Source organism: Pleurodeles waltl, chromosome 7 (assembly GCF_031143425.1).
Source record: "Pleurodeles waltl isolate 20211129_DDA chromosome 7, aPleWal1.hap1.20221129, whole genome shotgun sequence".
Taxonomy (NCBI): Eukaryota; Metazoa; Chordata; class Amphibia; order Caudata; family Salamandridae; genus Pleurodeles; species Pleurodeles waltl.
The window spans coordinates 1,485,349,107-1,485,374,163 of record NC_090446.1 but is presented as its reverse complement, the minus strand read 5'-3'; the positions used below and the strand labels follow the sequence as shown (position 1 = coordinate 1,485,374,163).

Below are 25,057 nucleotides of genomic sequence, written 5' to 3'. Positions count from 1 at the left end.
TGCTGTATAAATTACAAAAGACTTTGTCATTTTCTAGCTCAGTGTGGATAGCAGTGTTCTAATCCTATGCGTAAAAACGTTGCTAGAAAAACAGGTGTTTGAGGTGAGCAAATCTAGAGTGTTGCTAGTGTTGTAGGGAGCTCTATACTGGAGCTGCTCGCCATCTAAACTTGGGAATATATTTTTTTACCGGCAAACAAATGTGCCACACTCCAGGAGGTAGGTTTCTCCACTAGTATCCTTTATTCTTTACCACACCATAACTTCACACCTTTTCAACTCAAACAAGTCTTGCTCAGGGTATGCAAGCCATTCCTTGCTTTCACCTTAAATAGACGATACTCCACTTAACCATTATGGGGCATTGTAGGATCTGTAGTGGCACTCAAATCAAAGTTCATGTCAATGGCATTTTTACAAAACATGCTTAGATCTTTGACTCCCTCTATTCCTAAAGTGCTTATATATCTCTATTTGAATTCATTTTTAATGTGTCCCTTTTCACAGTCGTAACAGCACTCATTGGCCTCTCCTTAATTACTTAAGCACTAATCCTGTTATGGCTAGTCAGTCTTTACAAGGCATTTGATGGGCATATTGTTGTTTTCAATGTATGTTTTCATTATTACACTCATATTCACTCAGTGCTTATGGATATCAAAAATAACTTGTTTGGTCTTCCTTAGACCTGTTTATCTCCTTCTTTAAAATGTTGCACTTAATATAGTGTGTCCTTATGGATTAAGCACTGATTTTATCTAACTTCGAACTTATTCCTAAGGCACTAAGGCCCATATTTATACTTTTTTTGCACCACTTTTGCATTACTTTCTGATGCAAAAGCAGCACAAATTTACAAAATAAAATTATATTTTGTAAGTTTACGCTACTTTTGCATCATAAAATGATGTAAATGCAGCACAAATAAAAAGTATAAATATGGGCCTAAGTGGCCAATATATATATATTCTAATGTTAGAGTTATCTCATGTAACTATAACTTGTGCCCTAAGGTAACTATAACTCTCTTCTCCACTAAGGCCATGTGCAGTGGTGGTTGGATTAACGTATAGTAATGGAAATAACTTTACGTTAAAAAAAAAAACCATAGAATTTCAATGAGAACACCAAAGGTTACAGGAACGTTATAGTAAGGAACAAGAATTTAAAAATCTTGGAAATTCACTGGAAAAAACAAAGGTTACAGGGACGTTATAGTTAGGAATTGAATTTACTCGTACAAAATCATAGAAATTCACCTGTTATAGTTAGAGTTATCTCAAGTAACTATAACTTGCCCCTAAGATAACTATAACTCACAACTTCACCATGCACTGCAAATTATCCCAGATATTACAGCACTCAGAACAACTTCTATAGCATCATTAAAAATATAAATGAAACATTAGCAGTCAAATTATCGAAGAAAAACCAGTGCATGGCTGGGGCGCAAGTTATAGTTACCTTAGGGCGCGAGTTACAGTTACTTGAGACAATGAGTAAATTCAATTCATAACTATAACATCCTTGTTATAGATTTAGTTTTTGTTTTTTTCACTGAATTTCTAAGTTTTTTTTAAATTCTATTTCCTAACTACAACGTCCCTGTAATCTTTGTTTTTTTGCAGTCAATATATTTATACATACTTACTTTTAGGGGCGGTTATACTCTTCATCCATTGATTGTTTGTGCCATTCACATTTGTCTTCCGTTCCCCTCAGCATATAACTTGAGGCAAAGGGTCAGTCCATTTGAGCTATTGCAAACCTACACTGAGTTATGGCATTCTGCCCTTTCACATGGAGCACACTAATTAGTTAATTTCAATTAAGTGGAGTGGAGCAATAGCAATATGTGCTTATTGTGACAAAAAAGTTTGTTGATTCTAGGGAATATTTTTCTTAGATTGATGAGGGCTGGTAGCTTCCCCAAACATTAAGTTTTGCTAAATCATCACAAAATAAAACAACCATTGCAAAGTCGACAGGCTGGCAGTCAATGCCAGACCTATTGGTTTTGCCAGTGTTTGTTTGTGTTTGCTTTTATTTCCTGGTTCTACATAGCTATTCTTCAGCTACTCTATCACAATACCTTTTTCAAAGTCAGTGCACACATTGGAGTATTTGTACACCTGTCAAGACTCACACAATGGGCTTTATACCAACTCAAATTTGACTAATCTCCATATCAACTCCAAGAAGAGGATTAGTCATACATTGTTACATGGTTTTCAGCTTTGTGTATGTGCAAGAGGTTTCTCTACAATTAGGACATTCTGTTATGTGGGTGCTTTGGAAAATATTCTTATTTACTTAACAAATTACTCCAAAATACAAATGCTCACCAGATAATATCACCTGAAATAATCATTTCCAGACCCCACCAGTTTTGCAAAACATAATTAATCCAATGACTAGCTTACTGTGTCAACTATGATTTCAATGTAGAAAGATAAGGGCAGACGACATTTGCAACAGTGGCAGACATGGCAGTGATTCTGCAGAAACAGAGAAAATGGAGACTAGCAGTGGTATAACATAAGCCCCGAAGCGGAAAAAGTGGTAAGTGGTAGTCTGGGGAGGAGGCTCCCCTACATGTACTTTGCAGGTTTCATTATGCCACTGCCTGCTCAAGATGGAGTCAGACCTTATGGACCATACATTTAAAATAATGTATAAGAGAGTATGTAATGGTAAAATAAAATACAAAAAATAATTGTGTTGAACTGAACTGAACTCTAATGAAAAGGGACAAGAATTAGAAACGTCAGTCTATATGTGAAAAGATTGTTTCAAGCACATCCTGGACGCAATTCCAATTCTAGTCACATGATAATACCACTAAGATAAAAATGACATTTAATAGCCGAGAACTTTAAAATGAAATCAAACTGTATTGTATAATTTACATAATATTGGTGTCATCGGTACTCAAACTATAATCTAAAACATTCACTGTTTGGCTTCTGTTCATGCAATGTGTTTCAGTATATTGCTGATTGATATTCTGTGGAGTTTTTCCTATCCCAATTGCTTCCATTGATCATCAGCCAATTGTTTCACTGTCAATAAACAAAACAGACTTTGCGGGAATGTCAACAATATTACGAACTTAATAGCAGCAGTCAATCAATCAATCAATGAAGAAGAATTTGAAGAGCACGACTTGTCACCCGACTGGGAATCCAGGTGATTGCTGCCAGTGTTAGGTCAAAAGCCAGGACTTAAGGACTTAAGTTCCTTCCTGAAATTCGTCAGCAAGGGTGCGGTGTGGAGGTGGTGAGGGAGGGCATTCCAGGCTTTTGGCATCGAGGTGGGAGAAGGAGCGCCCTCCTGAGTGGCATCAACAAATGCAGAGAATTTGAGCCAGGGTGTGGTGTGCAGAGATAAGGTTCCTGGGAGGTCTATGGAAGTGTAGGTAGTGGTTAAGGTAGTCAGGACCCCAGTCATAGAGGGCTCTGTTGGCATGGTTGAGGAGTTTGGAAGGGCATATTTTCTGGATCGGGAGCCAGTAAAGGCCATTCAGGTGCTGGAAGATGTGAGTTCTCTTGGGCAAGCTAAGGATCAACCTTCCGGCTGCGTTTTGGATTGTACAGTCTTTACATTAGTTTATTGGTGGTGCCTCCAAATAGTGTGTTGTGGCAGTCTAGTCAGCTGTTGATGTGGGCCTGATTTGCTGTCTTTCTGGTGCAGACGGGGAGCCTTTTGAAGATTAAGACTAAGGAGATGGCGTTGAACTGACATCTCATGAAGAGCTCATTGTCAAGGATAATGCTGAGGTTGCGTGCGTGGTCCTTGGTTGTGGGGGTGGGTCTGACTTCTGATGGACACTAGGAATCATTCTAGAGGGATGTGTGTCTGCCAAAGATCAGAACTTCGATGTTGTGCTTTAGGCAGTAGTCACTCATCCAGGCAGATACATTCTTCATACAGTTGTGGAAGTTAGTCTTTGTTCGGGTGGGGTCTACTGAGAGTGAGAGGATGAGCTGAGTGTCATCAGAGTAGGAGATGATGTGGATGTCCTGTGATCTTTCTGTGACCCCTAGAGGTGGCATGTAGACATGCAGAAGGGTTGGGCTGAGGGATGAGCTTTGGGGGATGCCGCAGATGGTGTTTTTGGCTTGCGAGGTGAAGTGGGGGAGCCCACTCTCTGAGTGCATCCTGTGAGAAAACATGCCATCTATCTGAGTGCATTGCCTGTGATCCCTAAATGGCGTAGTCAGTCGATGAGTGTGTGGTGCGAGATGGTGTTAAACGCTCCTTAGAGGTCCAGCAGGATCAGGACGGCTGATTCCCCACTGTAGAGTAGGCTGCAGATGTCATCTGTTGTGGCAATCAAGGCTGCCTCTGTGCTGTGATCAGCTCTAAAACCTTATTGGGATGGGCCAGTGGGTTGTTTCTCTCCAGGCGCTCAGTGAGTTAGAGGTTGTTGGCCTTTTACAAGACTTTGGTGGGAAAAGGGAGCAGTGAGATTGGATGGTAGTTCGGAAGCTTGTTGGAGTCTGCGGAGGGTTTCTTGAGGAGGGGGTCTGACCTTGGCATGTTTCCAGGATTTGGGAAAGGTAGTTGTGGCTAGCAAGGCCTTGAGAATGGTGGTGAGTTTGTAGATGATCTTGTTTCTCCTGAGGTTGAAAAGTCGGTAGCGGCAGGGGTCAGTGGGTGCTCCGGAGGAGATGGAGTTCATGAGTGAGGTAGTGTTCATTGTACTGAGTTGCTCATAGGTGGTGAGTGGGTGGATGGCAGTGGTGGTTGATGGGATGTTGAGGAGGTCCGAGAGTTGGGGATCGAAGTTTTTGTAAGCAGGATTTTTATCTTTCTAGTAGTTATATTATTTAAGGCAGAAAACAATTAGGATCCAATGGCTTACTGTACCAATACCATTCACAAACTAGGATGTGTAATTTGCACACTGACTGATTTGCGAATTTGGATGCAATTTTCAGTTTGATGCAAAATGGCCTCCCTAAGGAATATTAAATAAGCAGATTGCATTCTGAAACTTTCTCCGATCAGCTGTGAATACAGGGATTGTGGCCTGCAAGGGACAGCAGTCTTACATTCCTATATTTGTAGTCAGAAACAAGGAAAACAATTTAAACCAGCATGTGTCCGTTAGAGGGATAGGTGCGGAGACTTTTAACAGTGATTCATAAATAGGAGGAGAGCAACCCCTTTCACACACACCCTTTTTGCAACTTCAAGTAGTGTGCAAAGTTTATTTTATGGTTAGAAAAAGGTTTTCCCAACTTGTAAAGAGCTATTGTACATTGTAAATGGGAGTCAAAAACCCTGTGAATTAGAAAGTTGCAGGATTTTGCAACCACAAAATACAACTGGACATTTGGCCCCAAATGACGCACAACTCTTTAATTGTGAACTCATTGTAGAATAGCATGTGAGCTGCATAATATTTCTTTTAGTTACTGTTAGAAATGGGGTCTTTGGTTGGCAGTCAGATTACCCCCTGTTCAGGCAAGGACCCCCACCCTAGCCAGGGTAAAGGAGAATCACACTCAGTTAGCTCCTGCTCACCCCCTTGGTAGCTTGGCACGTGCAGGCAGGCTTAACTTCAGAGTCTAGGTGTAAAGTATTTGTACCAACACACACTGTAATAGAGTGAACCACTACAAAATGACACAACACAGGTTTAAAAAATCCACTATATACGTAACAAAGTTGTTCACAGAATCGGTTGACTCCAGGTACAGTGCCTTTACAACAAGTAGAAAACAAGCTGGTGCACGGAGTCGGGGAGAGCCGCTTCGCTGGATTTGACGCAGCGTCGGTTCCAGTGCCACAGGGTAGAAACACTGCAGTGTCGCGCAGCGATGTCGGGTTCTCGCTACAGGGAGGGAGAGGTGAGCCGCGTTGGATGCAAAGCCGGTCCTGCGTTTCCAGCAGATGCAAGTTCGGTGGAGTTACGATGCTTCGGCGTGACCTCACGGGGTCGCGATGTTGTCACAGGGCCACAGGCCCTGTGATGTGTCAGAACATCACGGACATTGGACTTATGACCCACCGATGTCAGCGAAGTCAGGCAGGATCAGCGGTTGCAGCGACACGAGGCCTACAGGGTCGTTGGGGTTCCATGAAGTCCACGGCCTTGGCGCAGGGGGCGTCGTGGTTCCGGGGTAGCGACGTCAGCTCACAGGGTCATCAGATTTGCACTTTGGCGAGGTCCACGGCCTCTGGGCAAGCGGTGTTGCGGTTCCAGGCAAGAGGCATCCTTTGCGAAGCCACACGGTGTCGTCCTGCATCGGTAGACTAGTTTTTCACCAGGAATTCACTTTCAGGGGGTCCAGGAACTGGAATGGCACCCTCTGACAAGATAGAGTCCACAGCAAGTAGATTCAAGTCTGGTTGGTGAAGCTTTGCTGTCCCTGAGGCATATGTTGCCATTCCTACTTCTCAAGCAGGAATGCAACAAAGTCCAGTCTCTGTCCCCTTGCACAGGCAGAAGCAGCATATTCAGGATAGCTGCACAAAGCACAGTCACAGGCAGGGCAGCACTTCTCCACAGCTCTTATCCAGGCAGAGGTTACTCTGGGTTTCTTGAAGTAATCTACTCTTCAGGGTTTTTGGGTGCTCTTCTTATACCCCTTTCTGCCTTTGAAGTAGGCCTACTTCAAAGGACAGTCTCTCTTGTTTGTGTAATCCTGCCTTGCCCAGGCTAGGCCCAGACACACACCCGGGGGTTGGAGACTGCATTGTGTGAAGGCAGGCACACCCCTGTCAGGTATGAGTGTAAACACCAATCCTTGCCTTTTATTCCTCAAAACCACTCCCCGGAGTTACCACGATCCCTGGAACTGGACATTAATGAGGTCCTAATTTGGTTGCCCTCAGCTCAAGGGTGGTGGTGACCTAGTTGGCTTGTACAGATTGAGTTCAGGCCCTTCTCTCATTGTCCTCATCCTACTGCCATCCCAAGTCCTCAAAGGGATCCTCAGAAATATCAAGACAGCGTGCAAAATTCCTGAAGGTCAAGAAAAAACACATTTATAGAGATTTCAGTGTGTTTCCATCACCAGATATACCTTCAGGCCTCATTCAATTGTATATCATGTTCTAGCTTATAATGTGATTACCATGAAAGAGTACTCTTTTTTACAGGGAATATAGAGGCTAATTGTAGGTGCAGAGAGTAGGAGGAGGGGTACTGAGCCACAACAACTCCTATGAAAATTAAAACATCCCATTATTAAAGGATGCATGAATTTGTTATTACCAATTCCAATATTCCAATATTGCAACACAATATTCCTGCAGACAGATACAAAGACTGTACCAGTCATCCCCCTATATAGTAGACACCAATCCTAAAGTATGTAGGTGCCAGACTGAGACCCTTTATCACACACCTTCCTCCAGATAACAAAACGGACACAGAACACATTGCTCTGCACAAAATGGCCACACTAGACACATAATGAACAAATAAGCTCACTCGAAAAAGGAGGGGGGGAGACAGGTGCTGTACCTACAGAACAAGAGAACAGCAGTCAAGGCATCAACTGATCAACCCACCACAAGCCTAGATGACAGGGTCTAAGACGCACAACACAAGATGGCGCTGAAGACGTCATCACCCTACAGAGCACAGCATTAGTGGTACCATCCCCACTAGCAGTGACCAGCATCAAATAGCTTTCACTGTGCACAGTTCATAAAGTAATTGTGACCTAATTAAGCACAATTCACTAAAGATGTTATTTCTTGCAAATAAATTACATCCACCTATATGCTACCTGAATCAAACAGGTTAATGCAAGAGAACTGTCCAGATATTTACACGACATGTGCTGTCAAATATATGCCTAAAACACAACATAGTCTTATGGCTGATAGAAAAATCACCAAATGAGACTGCGAGGTAAGCAGCTCACTCTGTCACGATAGTCTAGCATGATGCATTCCTTGCCACCCAGCCATTTGTGCATACCCATAATGTTATGAAATGAAGTGACTAAGTGCAGCCGGCTGCAGAAGTGAAATCAAGACAGGGATAGCGGAGGGCTCCAGCAACTCTTCACCTCGAAGGGCGTGCATCCCAGCCCCTGCCTGTGGTAGTAGAATTATGTCAGGGGAGTGGTTTGTAGGGCCTGTATCTGTAGTTCCTCCCAATTGCACATATGTCCGCTACTACATTGATTCTGAGTTCTCTCACCACCAGTATGGTTCCCCGCTCATTAGACAATGGAAGCCTTGCACACCAGGCCAAAGGCACCTCTGGAGAATATAGCAGAGAACCCACCTGCCTTTCTTGAAGCACAGTGTCGCATTCAGAGAGTCCAGCACTCCATATTTCCGGATTGGGCACTCAAAGAGGAGTTTTGGCAGATTACATGGCACTGCCATTCCACCCTCCAACCTGACATATGGAAGGTCCTATGGACCGTGCACCCAGTAGTGTGCGGCCTGAACCTGTGCCACTAGATAATATAGTTCCAGGTCAGGTGCAATAAAGCCTCCCTTGTCATAATGGAGAGTTAGGGTCCGCCACCCCACTCTGGGGTGTCCACCCACCCACGCCAACCTGCACAAGGGAGTCCGCAGACTGACAGATACTGGCCATGTGGAAATTATCAGGATGTTCTGAAACAAAAAAAAAAAAAAACAGCAGCAAGACCATCTTCATAATAGCTACTTGCACCATGAGTGAAAGAGGCAATTAAATCCAGTGCTGCACATCGTCGGTAAGACGCTGTATCACTTTTTCATAGTTGTGGCGCAATACTATTTCTGGGTTTGTATGAATTAACATGCCCAGATAATGAACGGCATCGTCAGTCCACTGTAGTGGATAGTGCATGTGTATCGGTTTCGTAGTGGGGGTGAGGAGAAACATTATCAGTTTACTCCAATTGACCCGAAGCCTTGCATGGCTCCCAAACAGCACCACCTGCAGGACCGGAGCCAAATTGCTCTCTGGATCTTTAATATAGAGCACTGTGTCATATGAATAGGTTGACAATATAAGTGTATATAAAGGAAAGCATAAACCGCAATGTGAATGGTATTCTTGCAATGCGCAGAACATGGGCTCGCCAACCAGAGCCTACGAGTGGGGGCAACCCTGCCTGGTCCTCCTTTCTATAGAAATGGAAGTGGTCAACCGACCATTCAGGCGGAGACGCACCACAGGACTTGTATAGATCACATAACAAATTGAAGAAACGAGTCTCTAACTCCTACTTGGCGCAGAATCGCTCTCAGAAAGTCCCACTACACGCAGTGAAGGACTTTTTCTATATTGAGAAAGACTGCAATTGCTTGTATCTCCAGGTCTACCTGCTTCATAGTGCCAAACAGGGTTCAGAGATTGAAGTACTGACTCTGCCCCGGGAACAAAGCCCGTTTGCTCCACTCCGGCCAGGAAACAGAGGAGTCAGTCAGTTTGCCAGAATTTTTGCAAACAATTTAGTGTCAACATTCATCAAAGATAGCAGTCTATATGATGAACATTTGTCAGTCGGCTTTCCCAGCTTCAGCAGGACAGCCAATAAGGCCTCACTCATGGTGTTCGGCATGCATCCATCAGCCGCAATCTCCTCAAATGGGGCTACTAAATGAGGACTAAGTATCTCCTGATATGCTTTATAGAAGGAAACGGTCAACTCATCAGGGCCCAGTGCCTTGCTGGATAGCATGTCTTTTAGTGCATGTTTGATATCAAGGGATTCAAGAGCGGGCCTTTGAACGCACCCTTTGGTCGTTAGAGAGACAGGGCATAGCTATGTGTGTGCGGAAATCTGTAACCGCAGCCTCATCAAACTGTAATCGCGACCTATGTAGTTCTGCATTATAGCTGTGAATCCCTCCACCATCTCCTCTGTGCCACTCTGAACCTGACTAGTATCATCTAGTACCTACAAGATTACGTTGTCTTCCTTTTTGGGACACAACAACACCGCTAGCATAGCTCCCGGCCATTCCCCCTCACCATAAACCTGTGCCACTGCATATTTGCCCATATGTGTCACCTCATTCTGAGCTGTCTCCTGGAATTCTACTAGCTTGCTTTGGAAAGAGCCTAGTACAGCATCTTCCCTCCTTCACTCCAATCTAGACTTCAAATCTGCTATTTCGGCCTCATCTATTAGTGAATTCAGAGGGGGCCGCCCGGAGGGATAACAACATGATCCAGTCCCAGAAGTATAAGGGGAGAAGGTCTGAGTATGAACGGGGGAGCACCTCACATTCCCTGATACGTGAGGTCAACCCTCAAGATATTAGCCAGTAGTCAATGCGGGTGTGTATGTCATGAATGGTCAAATAATGTGTGTAGCCTGATATCACAGAGATCTATGGGGCCAAACATCTATCATACCCTAGTGCTGTATAATGTCAGTAGCAGCACAAGCCGCCATTGAGGGCCGACTCAGAGGACATTTAGGACCAGTAACACAATTGAGATCCCCCCATAACTGGGGCAAATTGCCCCATTCTCTAAGTTTAACATTTAGCTCACTGTAGAAATTAGGATCATCATAATTAGGGCCATATATTCCCACCAATAGTATTGCCTGCCCGTTAATGTATCACTAAGTAATGACATAGCGCCCATTTGGATCCACATATAACATCCACAAACTAATCCCCGTTCCCTTTGCTTAAGCTCCATCCGGGGGGGGCCTGTAGTGCTAGGATATATTCTGTGAGCCACTGCTGGTGTGCAATGTGCCTAGGATGCTAGGATTAAGGAGGATCAAGTCCTTGACTGGAGGAGCACTTGGCCTATGCAGCCATTTTCTTCGCCTGGCAAGCTCCCCCCCACCACCTTGATTTATATCTGCAATTCTTCCTCAGGAAATCTATTTGTGATCTTCCTCATTCTTCAAGACCATCTGATTTTTGCCCTAGTGTACTTCAATGAAGATAGCGCTTATAACAAATGATATCCTCTTTGCTAGATCTGGAAACCATGGTACACCCAATATAGCCAGCCAAATTGAATATTCCATATAAGGGCTGTAATCTCATTTGTGCATATGAAATATAGCCTTTTAGCCTGCATAGTGGGCTATAGTGGCCATTAAAGGCCCGCTCCAGTGTTAAAAGCCTGAGCCTTAGGTGAGGGCCTTTAACAAGGGAGTGGGACTTTAATGCCGGTGTTGTCCCGCTATAGAGGGCTATATGGCTATTATAACATTCTGCCACTAGAGGGCAGAACGTTCTAAAAATGAAAACACAAGCCTTGCAGAACCTGAGGGTAGTAAAATCCCCTCGGGCTCCGTGAGGCCTATGTTCATAGCAATAGCTATGAGCAAAACTTTGGATTGTTGGAGCTCTGTGCTTCTACCAGCCTTTAGTAGTCCGGAGCACTCAACTGTTTTCAATGGAGCTCCCAGCATATCAATGTTCTAATACAAGCAAAAAAGCTGTTTCACTCCTGACAACACAATGATATCAGATGTTAAATGATCTTTGGTGAGAACCAGAATTGTTACTCCGACATGAGTACAAATCACGACTCTTGACTTTTATAAGGAGGGAATAGATGTAAAAAAAGCAAAAAAAGTTGTATTACTAACTGCAGGAGGAGATGGAGCAAGTAAAAGATTAAAGGGAAACAGGAAGTGTGCATGAAGGCGTTCAGACAGCAATCCCAATGAATGTTTTCTTGACATCCATGAGGTGGATGATTTACCCAAAGGGAGGATGACTAGCATAATTTCGTTCACTTTTATGTTTTTTTAATGATAGGTTATTTTAGGGGGGCTCCACTTGAGAAGTCAGTTGGCTCTTGAGAGTGGAGCAGAGAAAAAGAAGAAGAGCATTAACAAGCAAGTTAAAGATACTTATGTTCAATACTATGATATATACAGGGATGAGGTGTAAGAGGACCGATAACCTCATATTGTAATTTGGAGTGTTAATGGTTTTAAATCTTTCTCTTTCTCCAAACATAAGTAAATAGAATGTTTTGTTGCGCTATTAATGTTCTACTGTACTGCAGGTAGGTACAGCTGCAAAATCTTGATAATGTCCGATACTCATCATCTGCTCTATCACTTCTTGAAGACCAGCAATCTGAGAAACCATTCAGAACTGTATCCCGAAATAAAACACATGAACCCTATCTAATGTCTGTGACATATTTAAAGTCGCAGGTTTATGGGCTACCCTTGTCTTTACTATTCACGGGGATCATGACTCCCTCTACAAAGGGGTGGAATTAAGTGCTAAACTGCTGCAATTAGAGATTAAGCATAATTCTCAGCTACGCAAAAAATACTCATGCTAACAAAATATCAAGTAGACATTGGATACACCAAGTGGTATTCCTGGATAGGTTAGGATTACAGTCACTACGGTAGTCATATTGGATAATTAGGTTCCTTCATAAATTATAATCTACTTATTATGTTCTTCAGAATTGCTGCTACTAGTATCTGGCAGCTTGTGATTCTTTACTGACAATCAGGTCCCATAATATTGCCTGAAATGATTTACCTTATATGGAGTTTCTTACTAATACTAATTCAAAGCATAACATCAAACAACTGACTTGATTATTGATTGACATAACAATGGATTATCTGTTTCTTGAGCGATGGTCAATGAGACTTCAGATACCTTTATGATTTCTGAATTAATTTACAAGTATATGTAACGGTCATCAGCAGGGTAATGCTGCTCAAAATTCTGCTTAAAAGGCAACACCTTATACTGATGCAGGAGTTCTATTATATTCTGAAGAGATTATTCTAATTCTTGTTGTTTTCGCTGAGATGAGAGAGAGAGGCTGCTTTCATACATACAAATGCAGCCATCAATTAGCAAGCAAAGGAAGACGTACTTGCTTTCCCATTTAGTCACAATTCCCTCTGTTCCTCAGTCCTGTATTCTGGTCTTGTCTCTTACAAGTTGACAGCGCAGCTTCCTGTCCTTGGTCCAATCCTATCCAAGGTGCTGGAGTAGAGGGCTCCAGTAAACTCAACCACGAAATGCAACATTGGCCCACAGGCAATCTTATAGCCAAAGTTATTGGAAAGTTGTGTCAGGCTCAATTGCCAATCAGGGTCTGGGAAACACATACAATTCTTGAACAAACCAACCGAGTCCAAGTGCTTCTTCCTTCAGTACTGTTCAATCTCATGGTGTAGGAGGCTGGCCTTGCTTATAGTGGGTATCTTGTGGTACTTACACCTTGTGCCAGGTCCAGTTATTCCTTATTAGTAGATTAGTAGTGTTCTAGCAGCTGAGGCTGATAGAGGTAGCTATAGCAGAGCAGCTTAGGCTGAACTAGGAGACATGCAAAGCTCCTACTATACCACTTATATCATATAGCACCATATCATAAGAAACACAATACTCAGAGTTACTAAAAATAAAGGTACTTTATTTTAGTGACAATATGCGAAAAGTATCTCAGAGGATATACTCTCTTAGGAGGTAAGTAATATACACAAAATATACACACAAACCAAAATCAAGTAAAACACTTAGAAAAGTAGTGCAAACACTGTAGAACACAATAGAATGCAATAGGAGAAAATAGGCCTAGGGGCAACACAAACCATATACTCCAAAAGTGAAATAAGAACCACGAATGGACCCCAGGCCTAGTGTAGTGTAGAGAGGGTCGCTGGGAGTGTAAGAAAACCCTAAGGGTGTCCAAGATACCCCACCCCAGGACCCTGAAAAGTAGGAGTAAAATTACCCTACTACCACAGAAAGACAGTAAAGACAAGATAGGGGATTCTGCAAGGACAAATACTGACAGCAAAGCACTTAAGACAGATTCCTGGACCTGAGGACCTGCAAAGGAAGGGGACCAAGTCCAAGAGTCACGCAAGTTTCCAGGGGGGGCAGGACCCCACTAAACCCCGGATGAAGGTGCAAAAGTGCTGCCTCTGGGTGGAAGTAGCTGAAGATTCTGCAACAACGGAAGGTGCCATGAACTTCTCCTTTGGTCAGAAGATGCCACACGGTGTGCTGGAGGATGCAGAGTTATTTTCACACAGAAAGACTGCAAACAAGCTTTGCTAGCTGCAAGAGTCATGTTGATGATTTTGGGTGCTGCCAGGGCCCAGGAAGGACCAGGAGGTCACCCCTTGGAGAAAGAGACAGAGGGTGCACTCAGCAACAGAAAGAGCCCACACAGAAGCAGGCAGCACCCTCAGAAGCTCCTAAACAGGCATTCAGAAGATCTGAGCATGACAGTCATCTCAGCACAACAAAAGAGGGTCCCACGAAGTCGTAGTCCAACTCAGCGAGTTGGGCAATGCAGGACAGAGTGCTGGGGACCTGGGCTGTGCTGTGCATGAAGGAAGTCTTGCATAAGTGCACAGAAGCCCTAGCAGCTGCAGTTCACACAGTACACAGGATTACTGTCTGGCGTGGGGAGGCAACGACTTACCTCCACCAAATTTAGACCGAAGGCCCTCTGGACTGTCGGGGAGACATGGATCCAGCTCCTGTGTTCCAGGGACCATGCTCGTTAAGATGAGAGGGGACCCAGAGGACTGGTGATGCAGAAGTTTGGTGCCTGCGTTATCAGGGGTAGGATTCCGTTGACCAACGGCAGATTTCTTCTTGGCTTCCAGTGCAGGGTGAAGGCAGACAGCCCTCAGAGCATGCACCACCAGGAAACAGTCGAGATGAGGCGCTACAATGTTGCTGGTAGTCTTCTTGCTACTCTCTGCATTCAAGATGGCAGAGTTCTGGGACACACTGGAGGAGCTGTGGTGGTGATGGACAGGGGAGTGGTCACTCCCCTTTCCTTTGTCCAGTTTCGCGCCAGAGCAGGGGCTGGGGGATCTCTGAACTGGTGTATACTGGTTTATGCAAGGAGGGCGCCATCTGTGCCCTTCAAAGCATTCCCAGAGGCCCGGAGAGGCTACTCCTCTCAGGCCATTAACACTTATTTCCAAAGGGAGAGGATGTAACACCCTCTCTCAGAGGAAATCCTTTGTTCTGCCTTCTTGGGACTTGGCTGTCCAGACCCCAGGAGGGCAGAAGCCTGTCTGTGGGTTGACAGCAGCGGTAGCTGCAGAGAAAACCCCAGAGAGCTAGTTTGGCAGTACCCGGGGTCCATGCTGGAGCCCCAGGGATGCATGGAATTGTCCCCCAATACAAGAATGGTATTGGTGTGACAATTCCATGATCCTAGATATGTTACATGGCCATGTTCGGAGTTACCATTGTGAAGCTACACATAGGTATTGACCTATAGGTAGTTCACGTGTGTAATGGTGTCCCCGCACTCACAAAGTCCGGGGAAATTGCCCTGAACAATGTGGGGGCACCTTGGCTAGTGCCAGGGTGCCCTAACACTTAGTAACTTTGCACCTAACCTTCACTAAGTGAGGGATAGACATGTAGGTGACTTATGAGTTACTTAAGTGTAGTGTAAAATGGCTGTGAAATAACGTGGACGTTATTTCACTCAGGCTGCAGTGGCAGTCCTGTGTAAGAATTGTCTGAGCTCCCTATGGGTGGCAAAAGAAATGCTGCAGCCCATAGGGATCTCCTGGAACCCCAATACCCTGGCTACCTAGGTACCATATACTAGGGAATTATAAGGGTGTTCCACTGTGCCAATCAGAATTGGTAAAATTAGTCACTAGCCTGCAGTGACAATTTTAAAAGCAGAGAGAGCATAAACACTGAGTTTCTGGTAAGCAGAGCCTCAGTGATACAGTTCAGCACCACACAGGGAACACATACAGGGCACGCTTTATGAGCACTGGGGTCCTGGCTAGCTGGATCCCAGTGACACAGGAAAAAACAAACATACATATGAGTAAAAAATGGGGGTAACATGCCAGGCAAGATGGTACATTCCTACACATGGTAGTTAGGGTTCCATAACAACCACTCCTGTATGTGCCTTGATTAAGACAGACATCTCGTACCGCTATCAAAAAATGAATATGTCTCTCACACTGCTTCACTTAGTAAAGGATGCTGGCTTCAGCTTTCCTTGGAGAACTGATCACAGCATGTAGGGGATGGCCATGGAGCACCTCTTATTTGTTCAGGTGAGAACAGTGTCCAGTCCTTGACCACAATATCTGTTAAGTGCTGCGTCTTATGTGCCCGGGGGCTGACCTGTCTAAACTCGTTTGACCCACTTAGATGAGCAATAAATAGCCCTTTTGTCTCTACTAAATGCTTTGTTGATGTGAAGTAGAAACATAGAAACCTGGCTACAATTGCCTTCACATGGTGCAAGAGAGGGGTGAAAGAAGTAAAACAAATACAGGCGGTTTCTTGAATGCTTGTACCTTCTAGCTTGCTGACCTACCCTCTATTGGAGCACACACCTGCTTACGGACCCACAACCAGCAGTACTCTACCTCCCATGTACACCACAATTATGAGTGTATGAAAGTGACTATGCATGATTTTTACACTGTAGGAGCTTGAAAAGTGGTTGGTTTCTTTAGGTTAAAAAAAAAGGGGCTTCTTAGGGCAATGGAGAAGCTTGTGCAGCCGGCTAGTCATCCACTCTAATCCTTACTGGAAGGCCACAGATTGTCAGAAAGAATCACCAGTTTGGCGCCCCCTGCCCAAGAGCAGGCATAGGAAAGGGGTCAAGGTTACTGCAGTACTGCTCTACTGGGGTGGATGTGACTCCCCAGAAGAAATAAGACCACCAACTAGTCAAGGTAAAACACAGCTTCAGTAATTTAATCCTGGGCTCAACTCCACAGTAGCTATGGCACCAAATAGACAGGCTTAACTTAGTAAAATGTGAAAAGTATTTAACAGTAACAAAACGGTTACAAAAATCAAAGCAACCACAATAAAAAATCACAACAAATTTAGAAAAATATAATACATTTGCAGGGAAGGGCCAATTTTACTATGTTTTAGGGGTCAGAGCAAATACCCTGGCGTCTGGACAGCAGTGCTCCAATGTGCAGAGTTCAAAACCATCCCTACTATTCTGCTTTGCATACTTAACAAAAATTACACACACCCTATTCGCACTGTGAGAAGTGACCGGTGTCAGCCATAAGCTGTCTGACAATGGGGGACCCAGAGCCAGCCTTCTAAACTAGAACCCGAAAAGACCTGTAGTCCATTACTATTAATCAGCTGCCATCTGCGTTTAGTTATTTCATGGACTGGACACCGGGAGACGACTTTTCCATGTTGGAAGGTGGTCCTCTTGGGCAAGATCCACCTCACCAGAGTGGGGTATTCTGCTGGAACCAACTTACATAAACATAGTCCAGCAGACTTGCAGAGGGAGTTAATGTGGAGGTCCCTTGCAGTAAGCCATCATGACGACAGAATGTTAGAAGACGCAGAAGGGTGACAGGCGGCTACTGGGCCACTTACTGTAGCAGAGACCTTCTACCGCAGTAAGCAAGTGACTTCTAGAATTCAGTAGCATGCACGGTATGGGCCACATGGAACCAGGGCCATGGACATAAGTAGGTCTTGCCTGGACTGAAATCTTCATGCAGCAGCCAGTGACTGATATGACAACTCACTCCCTGATGTTTCCCAGAAAATTAGTGCAGCTCAATTTCCTAAACACATCAGCTAGCTGTAAAGTCACACGTCTGAGATGAAGACACCACATTGTGGTTACTTCTCATTCACTCTTAAATGAAATATTAGTTCCCAACACGAAAGTGAAAGAAAGATAGTAAAACGAATAAAGGGCCAGAAGTCAATAAGGCTCATACGATGCTGGAAAGGGAATCGAGAGTTCAGGAGGGGTCTGCCATCTGTGCTTTAAAGCTGTGAAACCACTTAAAGGGCTACAATGCAATGATGGATCACAATGTTCACAAGAAGGTCGGATCAGATGAGTTTAGGAATAAGAGAGTTTCTAATCCTCTGTCTGGAGACGGAGGCAATCACAACGGGAAGCAACAAATATTACCAATGATCTCACCCTAGGTAATGCGTTTCTGTATCTACATTATCTGCTTTTACTATTGCTTAAACTGTTGCATCAGTAAACGGAGTATTGCGTGTGTCCTCCCCCCACTCTCTTCTTCCTTCACAGTCCTTTTTTCTGGGCAATTTCTGTGCTGTTCGGTTTCCCTCTGTTCCCCCCTCCTCGCTCATACACTTCATAATAGCTCATATGATTCACTTTACGTTTCCTGCCGCTCTTGTCTCGCAGGTGCCCTCTGTCCCTCTGAAGATTATACATTGACTGTGACCTCCCCCGTCAGAGCCCAGAAGGGCCTGTGTGTCCTCATCCCCTGCACGTTCACCTACGAGGACACGACGGAGAGTCCAGGGAGAGCCCACGGATACTGGTTCATTAAAGGTGACCCCCGAGACAAGGCCGTGGCTACCAACGATGTAAACAAACAGATCTACGGGTTCGCCAGAGGCCACTTCAGACTGGCGGGAGATGTAAGGAGCCGGGACTGTTCCCTGAGCATCAATGACATCAGGAGCTGGGATAAAAAAACCTACTTCTTCAGATATGAACACAGTGAAGCCTCAAAATTTAAATGGAATTACGTTGGTTTTCCTCTTCGTGTGACAGTATTAGGTGAGTGTTGACACCTTTGCTTCTCCTCTGTAGCGAGTATGCCGCTGCCTCTGCTTCTATCAGCCGCGTCCCCGCGGGGCCTTGCACCCCACACGGTGACAGAACCCCGTAGGCGCCTACAAGAGCCTCAAAATGAAAAACTAACATTAGATTGCTTTTGGGACCAAGTCACAACAAAAGAATATGGGGGTCATTACAACCCTGGCGGTGGCGAAATCGCCGCGGTCGCACCGCCGGGACCGGCGGTTTCCCACCACATTGGTCCCGGCGGTTTCCTGCCACATTGCTCCCGGCGCATATAATCCGCCACGGCAGTGCTGATAGCAGCGCTGCCCAAGGGATTATGAGTCCCCCTACCGCCAGCCTATTCCTGGCGGTTGGAACCCCCAGGAAAAGGTTGGCGGTACGGGGAGTCGCGGGGCCCTGCCATGGCCCGTGCAGCTTTTCACTGTCTGCACAGGTTTCCGCCCACCGGCTCAGTGGGGATCTCCTGATGGCCGCAGCGGGAGTGCGGCCGCATTGGCAGCCCCCTGGTGGTCCGATCTTGGCAGGCGGCATCAGCTGCCTGCCAAGGTCGTTATGAGGGTCTATGTGCTCAGCGCTATTGCATTTTGTTTGCCTTATTTTTTAGAGGAAGAGCGCACCTAATATATATGGGCTACAACAAAGTGTCCGACTTTTTTGCCTCTCTCTTGCCATTTTTCTTTCCTCTTTCTCCTTTTTTCTTGCCTTCCTTATTTTCTCTTCCCTCTTTTTCTTCCTTCTATCCTTCATCTCTCCAGCCTTCCTTCCTTTCCAGTTTTCCTTCCTTAATTCCTCCCTTTTTTCCTTCTGCTCTTTCCACCCGTTCTCCTCTCCTTTCTTCCTTCCTCCCATCTGCCCGCCCTTCTTGCTCACAGACTGATTGGCTTTTTTAAGTTTGTGTTAGCCAAGACCGTTTGCTGTTTCCACAATTTTCCACGACTATGTGTACAATGTAGCCACCTGTAGGGTAACTTCATCCATTGGTCTGTGGATCTGTTGTTCACATGTTCCTTCCGTCCACCCCAGCGTGCATCAAGGTGCAAGGTGTCCGCCTCCTTCAGGCTCCCTTCACTAGGGCCGGCTGCCCTTTCACAAGAGCACATCAACACACACACAAGCTCCCTTCACCAGCAGGTAGTAGTGTGGCAACATGTGCACTTTTCAGAACAAAACAACTTCACCGCTAACCATTGTTTTTGTTTAACTTGATGCGGCTCCAATAGCTTCCCAAATAATAAAGGCTTGTGAAAACCATGGCAAAACGAAACCAGAGCTGGCAAAAACTGGTGCTCAGCTCCAGACTTATTGGCTTTGCCAATGCTTATTTTAATGAATGTCACACTTTTCCATATATTCTGTGTCCTTGCTCGGAAAGCAAGGTGTCTGTTGCATTGTACTTTAAATTTAACCCATTTTAGAAGGTGGCTGGTGAATTCCTTTTAAGGTAGGTGTGTTTTGGCCTCTTTTCCCCAAGAATGGGAAGAGTATTACAGCCTGAAAAGTATAAACTGCGTTCTTGTTGGCATGTACATTGCATTAGTGCAGCCCATGACAATGATGTTCGTTCCTCTTCTTTGTATTCAGTTTGTTGGAATAGTTGAAACTTGTGAAGGAATGGGAAATGGATGGGTGTTTGTTTTACCATAGAATTTACCCATGGAGTGAATAAGAAGGCTGAATTAAAAATGACTCCTGGGTTCATCACCATTTTAGCTGAAGGGACTAGAATAGGATAATGGGGGTCATTCTGACCCTGGCGGCCGGTGACCGCCAGGGTCACCGACCACGGGAGCACCGCCAACAGGCTGGCGGTGCTCCCGAGGGCATTCTGACCGCGGCGGTTCAGCCGCGGTCAGAAAGGGTAAACCGGCAGTCTCCCGCCGGTTTACCGCTGCCCCATTGAATCCTCCATGGCGGCGGAGCGCGCTCCGCCGCCATGGGGATTCAGACACCCCCTACCGCCATCCTGTTCATGGCGGGAAACCCGCCATGAACAGGATGGCGGTAGGGGGTGCCGCGGGGCCCCCGTAAGAGGGCCCCGCAAAGTATTTCAGTGTCTGCTTTGCAGACACTGAAATACGCGACGGGTGCAACTGCACCCGTCGCACCCCTGCAACTACGCCGGCTCAATTCTGAGCCGGCGTCCTCGTTGCAGGGGCATTTCTGCTGGGCCGGCGGGCGCTCTTTCGGAGAGCGCCCGCGGGCCCAGCAGAAATGTTTAAATGGCCGCCGCGGTCTTTTGACCGCGGTGCGGTCATTTCACGGCGGTACCTTGGCGGACGGCCTCCGCCGTCCGCCAAGATTAAAATCACCCCCAATGTGTCTTTCAGTTCCTTCCAATTGTAGATTTAGCTTTTTAACTAACATTGAGGTATAAGAACTGTTTCTTATTAGAAGTTCACAGATACATTGCTTAAGTGAGAGTCACTCAAACTCCTGAGATAAGGAGGCCATACATGTAGAAGAGTTGTACAGCAGATTGCTAGCACTGGAAACTTTTTAAGGTGCCATGTAGCGTGCATTTGTGTACATTATATGTGCGCCACTTTTAATGAGGGCGCATCTGAGGGGGGTATAGGCTCCTAGGCACTCTTAGGTTTGCATCACCTAATTTGCGATTTCCTTTTAGGAAATCACAAACTTGAAAATGCCAAGCTATTCGCACCTATGGTCGTTTAAGCCAATAGAAACGAAGAATGGTATAGCATTTCTTAAGTAGCGATTTCCTAACAGTGATTCCTAGCCTGTAGGAATCACTATTAGGGAATCTCTATTCTTGTACATTCCATTTTTCATTTCTTGAATAGTGATTTCTCAGGATTCGCTATTTAAGAAGCGCAAAATAGGAATTTCGTACATCTGGCCCTTTATCTCAACCAAAAGGCCATAAAAGTACAGAATAAAAACTTGATACACACTCTTTACAAGAAGTAAAAGAATAAACTTACAGATTGCAGTTGCAGTACAATTAGCAGTTGTGCATGTAAAGTGCATTAAGTTAAAAGAAACGGTTATCATTCAGATAAAGTGCATGATAACGAGGCTTCATAAATCAGTGGGGATCTGGGGGCCTCGGACCTGCTGGGAGAGGTATGTAAGAACCAGCAATAAGCCGGAATTCCCAGGGAGATTCTTAACTCGCAACGAGCTACTATAATATAATAAAATAAACATAGGTACAGTAGCGTAAACGCTTCCCTAACGTAATAGGCAGGTGTACCCGATGTGGGTATAAAGTGCATTAAATAGACAAAGAAGGGTAACAGCGTGATAAAGTGTGTAACAAGGAGGCATGATGATTCAGTTGGGTTCTGCTGCCTCATGCTTGGTGTAGACATATTTAGAAGCTAGTTATTAAAAGACATATGTCAAATCACTTAGAAAAACTTAAGATAATATTAACTACTGCACACTTGGGCCAAAACCAGGGAATGGACACAATACATCTTATTTTGATTTAAACCACGGAATGGACATAATACAACACCCGATGCCCGCTATGCCCAGTCCGGCACTACTTATCAAGCGAGTGTTGGTGACCTAAAAGCCTCTCAAAAGTGTCTCATGGCGCCCGTCATTCTGACGGGGCATTAATGAATGATTGACTCTGTTTCTCATGCCATGGAGTGCTATCAGCAGACTAGAATGCCTAAGCAAAGCACTAAGGCCAGTGCACTCATAAACCAATGTGTTCTGTGCTACACTCAACCGTACTTAGTAAGGCAACGGTTCTTCAATGTAATTCACAATTTTGGATATCCCTTCATGTGAATGATAAAACATCATCATGACGTTATACGTGCAAAGACACCGTACCCAGACCACATCTTTTCTTAACTTGCATTAATCTGCTGCATTCCACACATCGGTCCTGATTATGATGGGTTGGTGTTTTCTAAACCCTGATCAAACTCCTGAATTCAGAGTTCGGTGTTAGAGGGTGTCATTTAACACACTGAGTAATCACCCATTGTTACATTTTGACAGATAAAACTTGTCACAATTTAACAGGGGAAAAGTGTATGATATTTACTCATGCAGTAAACACTCAAATCCACATGTTAGTCCCCTAAAACATGGGGCATCGTTATTTATGAGGAGCCATAAACTGCACTTTGATTCCGGAGAACTTGAATCAGGGTCCTACATTCATTATGAGCTTTCGACTTCCGCAGCAAAACCATGGGTGCCAACAACTGCAATCACTCAATTTGCCAAGATTTTAAATGTTTGATGATTTTTTTCCTCAGCCACACAGGAATTCTACAAACTTTGTTAACACAAACCTGGGCATTCTTTTTCATCAATTTCCCATGGCAAAAAAACTTTGAGTTTCTATTATCTCTCACTGAACTCCTCTGGAAATCTTTCCTCCCATCTGATGCTATCTACTGCTCTAGTTCACTTCCCTAGCCACAGAACTTCTCTAGATAAATACGCGTGTCCTCATCATTGTTTCATCAAACTTCAGTCTAGGCTCAAACATTGGCTTTCTTTTCATAAGCAAAATCATTACATTTCCTCAGTTTATTCCCTGGGAACTGACTCACAATTCTACTTCATCAACCTTTAAATTGCAAAACAGCAAATTGCCTCCTCTTCTTCGTCTTATCTAATGATGGTCCCACACATGTGAGAGAACATGTAGAGAAAATGGGTTGCTGGTTGACTGGGGTGTGAGCCCTGTTCAAATAACAGCCACAATCCCTGGCAGGGTGAACCACAAAAAGTCACTAAATTAACCTATGATTAACCCTGGGTAATTTGGCACAAACAGCAGTCAGGCTTAACTCAGAGGCAATGTGCAAAGTATTTATGCAGTACACAAACAGTAATAAAGTGAAACACAAGACAAGAAACATCCCCCACCAATTTAGAAACATGTAATTTTTAATATATGATGTGACACCAAAACAACAAAAATCCAATCAGTAGATCCATAGTTATGAGGTTTTTAGTAAAACCTGGTGCATAAAAGATCAAAGTGCCAATCGCTGACATCTAGACTGTCAACCATGATGGAGCTCGGCTCGGATACAAGAAGCAGATTGGGCCCGGTCTGTGCTAACCTCTGGACTTATAAGACATTTTGAGAAAAATTTTCTGAGAAGGTAAATTTTAGACCTGACAACCCTAGGGTGGTCTTCCCCAAACTTTGCATTGCTTGTGTCATATTTTTGCTGATTCCTTTTTGTTGGCCATAAGACTCTGAGCACTTTAACACTGCTAACCAGAGCTGAAGTGCATATGCTTCTCCCCAAAAATATGGTTTAATCGACTTATCCACAATTGGCACATTTAATTTACCTCTATCTCCCTAGTATAGTGCACTACATGTGACCAGGGCCTGTAAACTAAATGCTACCATCGGGTCTACAGCACTGCTTGTGCCACCCACATGAGTAGCCCTTAAACATGTCTCAGGCCTGCCACTGCAGAACCTGTTTGTGCAGTTTACACTGCCATGGCGACTTGGCATTTAAAATCCCTTACCAAGCTTTAGTCGCCCCTTTTATTACATATGAGTCACCCCTAAGGTATGACCTAGGCAGTCCTAGGGCAGGGTGGTATGCAATCGAAATATAGGACATCTGCTTTTAAGGATTACATGTCCTGGTAGTGAAATACATCCAAACTCATTTTTCACTACTGAGAGGCCTACCCATTTCATAGGTTAACATTGGGGATTCCTTATTACATTTAAGAAACTGCAATTCCTAATTAAGAGAAGATAGAGTTGGAAAGGTAATGGCAAATCCTCTTAAATGGTAAAGTTGGATTTGTAGTTACCATTCTGAAAATGCCACTTTTAGAAAGTTGGACAATTTATTGCTCTTAGCCATTTGGTGTCTGCTGCATGTCTCTGATCACTGGTTGGGCTGGGTGACAGTTCACATTGTGTATTCCAACTAGACAGTCCCATACAAAGGAAGGCTGGGTGTGACTTTTTGCATCTTCCCAGGAGGAGGGGAAGAAGGAGCTGGGCACAGCCATACTCCTACACCTGAATAGGCAACCCGAATAAGCTGTGCTCTGTCCCCACACAAAGGGCTGCATACCCCTTATAGTGAGTCTGGAGCCAGGGCAGAAAGAAAGGACCTCTGTTCACCTCAAATACTCTTCTTTGAAGACACTCCCACGTCAAAGGCACAACTCAGTATAAATACTGGAGCGCTGACCCTACCAACTGAGTACACTGCTGCTCTAAATACTGCTGCTCTCCTGGATGGCTGCTCCGGAAGACTGATGCCTTGCTGTGCTGTCCTGCTGCATGCTGCTATCTCTGACTGTACTTCCATCACTTGACCCAGAGTGACCCCACGGGCTAGCTGTCTAGCCTCCGGTTCTTCAAAGACCAATGGATATCAATCTTTAACCCTGCTCCTGTGCCTGGCCCACTGGAAGAGGAGACAGGTGCTTGCTGCAGTGGAAGTGATGCATCTTCTGCCGTGTGACGCAGAATTGACACATTGCCTCTGTTGTAGGAAAAAAAAAGTTTAATCGCACTTGGAACCGGTGCAGTGCCATCAGAATCAATGCATCAGAACCACTGCA

At 44.7% G+C, this 25,057-nt stretch overlaps 1 protein-coding gene across 1 annotated transcript in view; it reads left to right on the top strand.

Annotated features, from left to right (window-relative positions):
• LOC138246550 (sialic acid-binding Ig-like lectin 13) overlaps positions 1–25,057 on the top strand; it is a 238,017-nt gene that overhangs the window by 66,769 nt on the left and 146,191 nt on the right. The window contains exon 3 of the mRNA XM_069201220.1: positions 18,098–18,478. Within this exon, the coding sequence (XP_069057321.1) occupies positions 18,098–18,478 (381 nt within the window). The remainder of the gene's footprint in view (positions 1–18,097; positions 18,479–25,057) is intronic.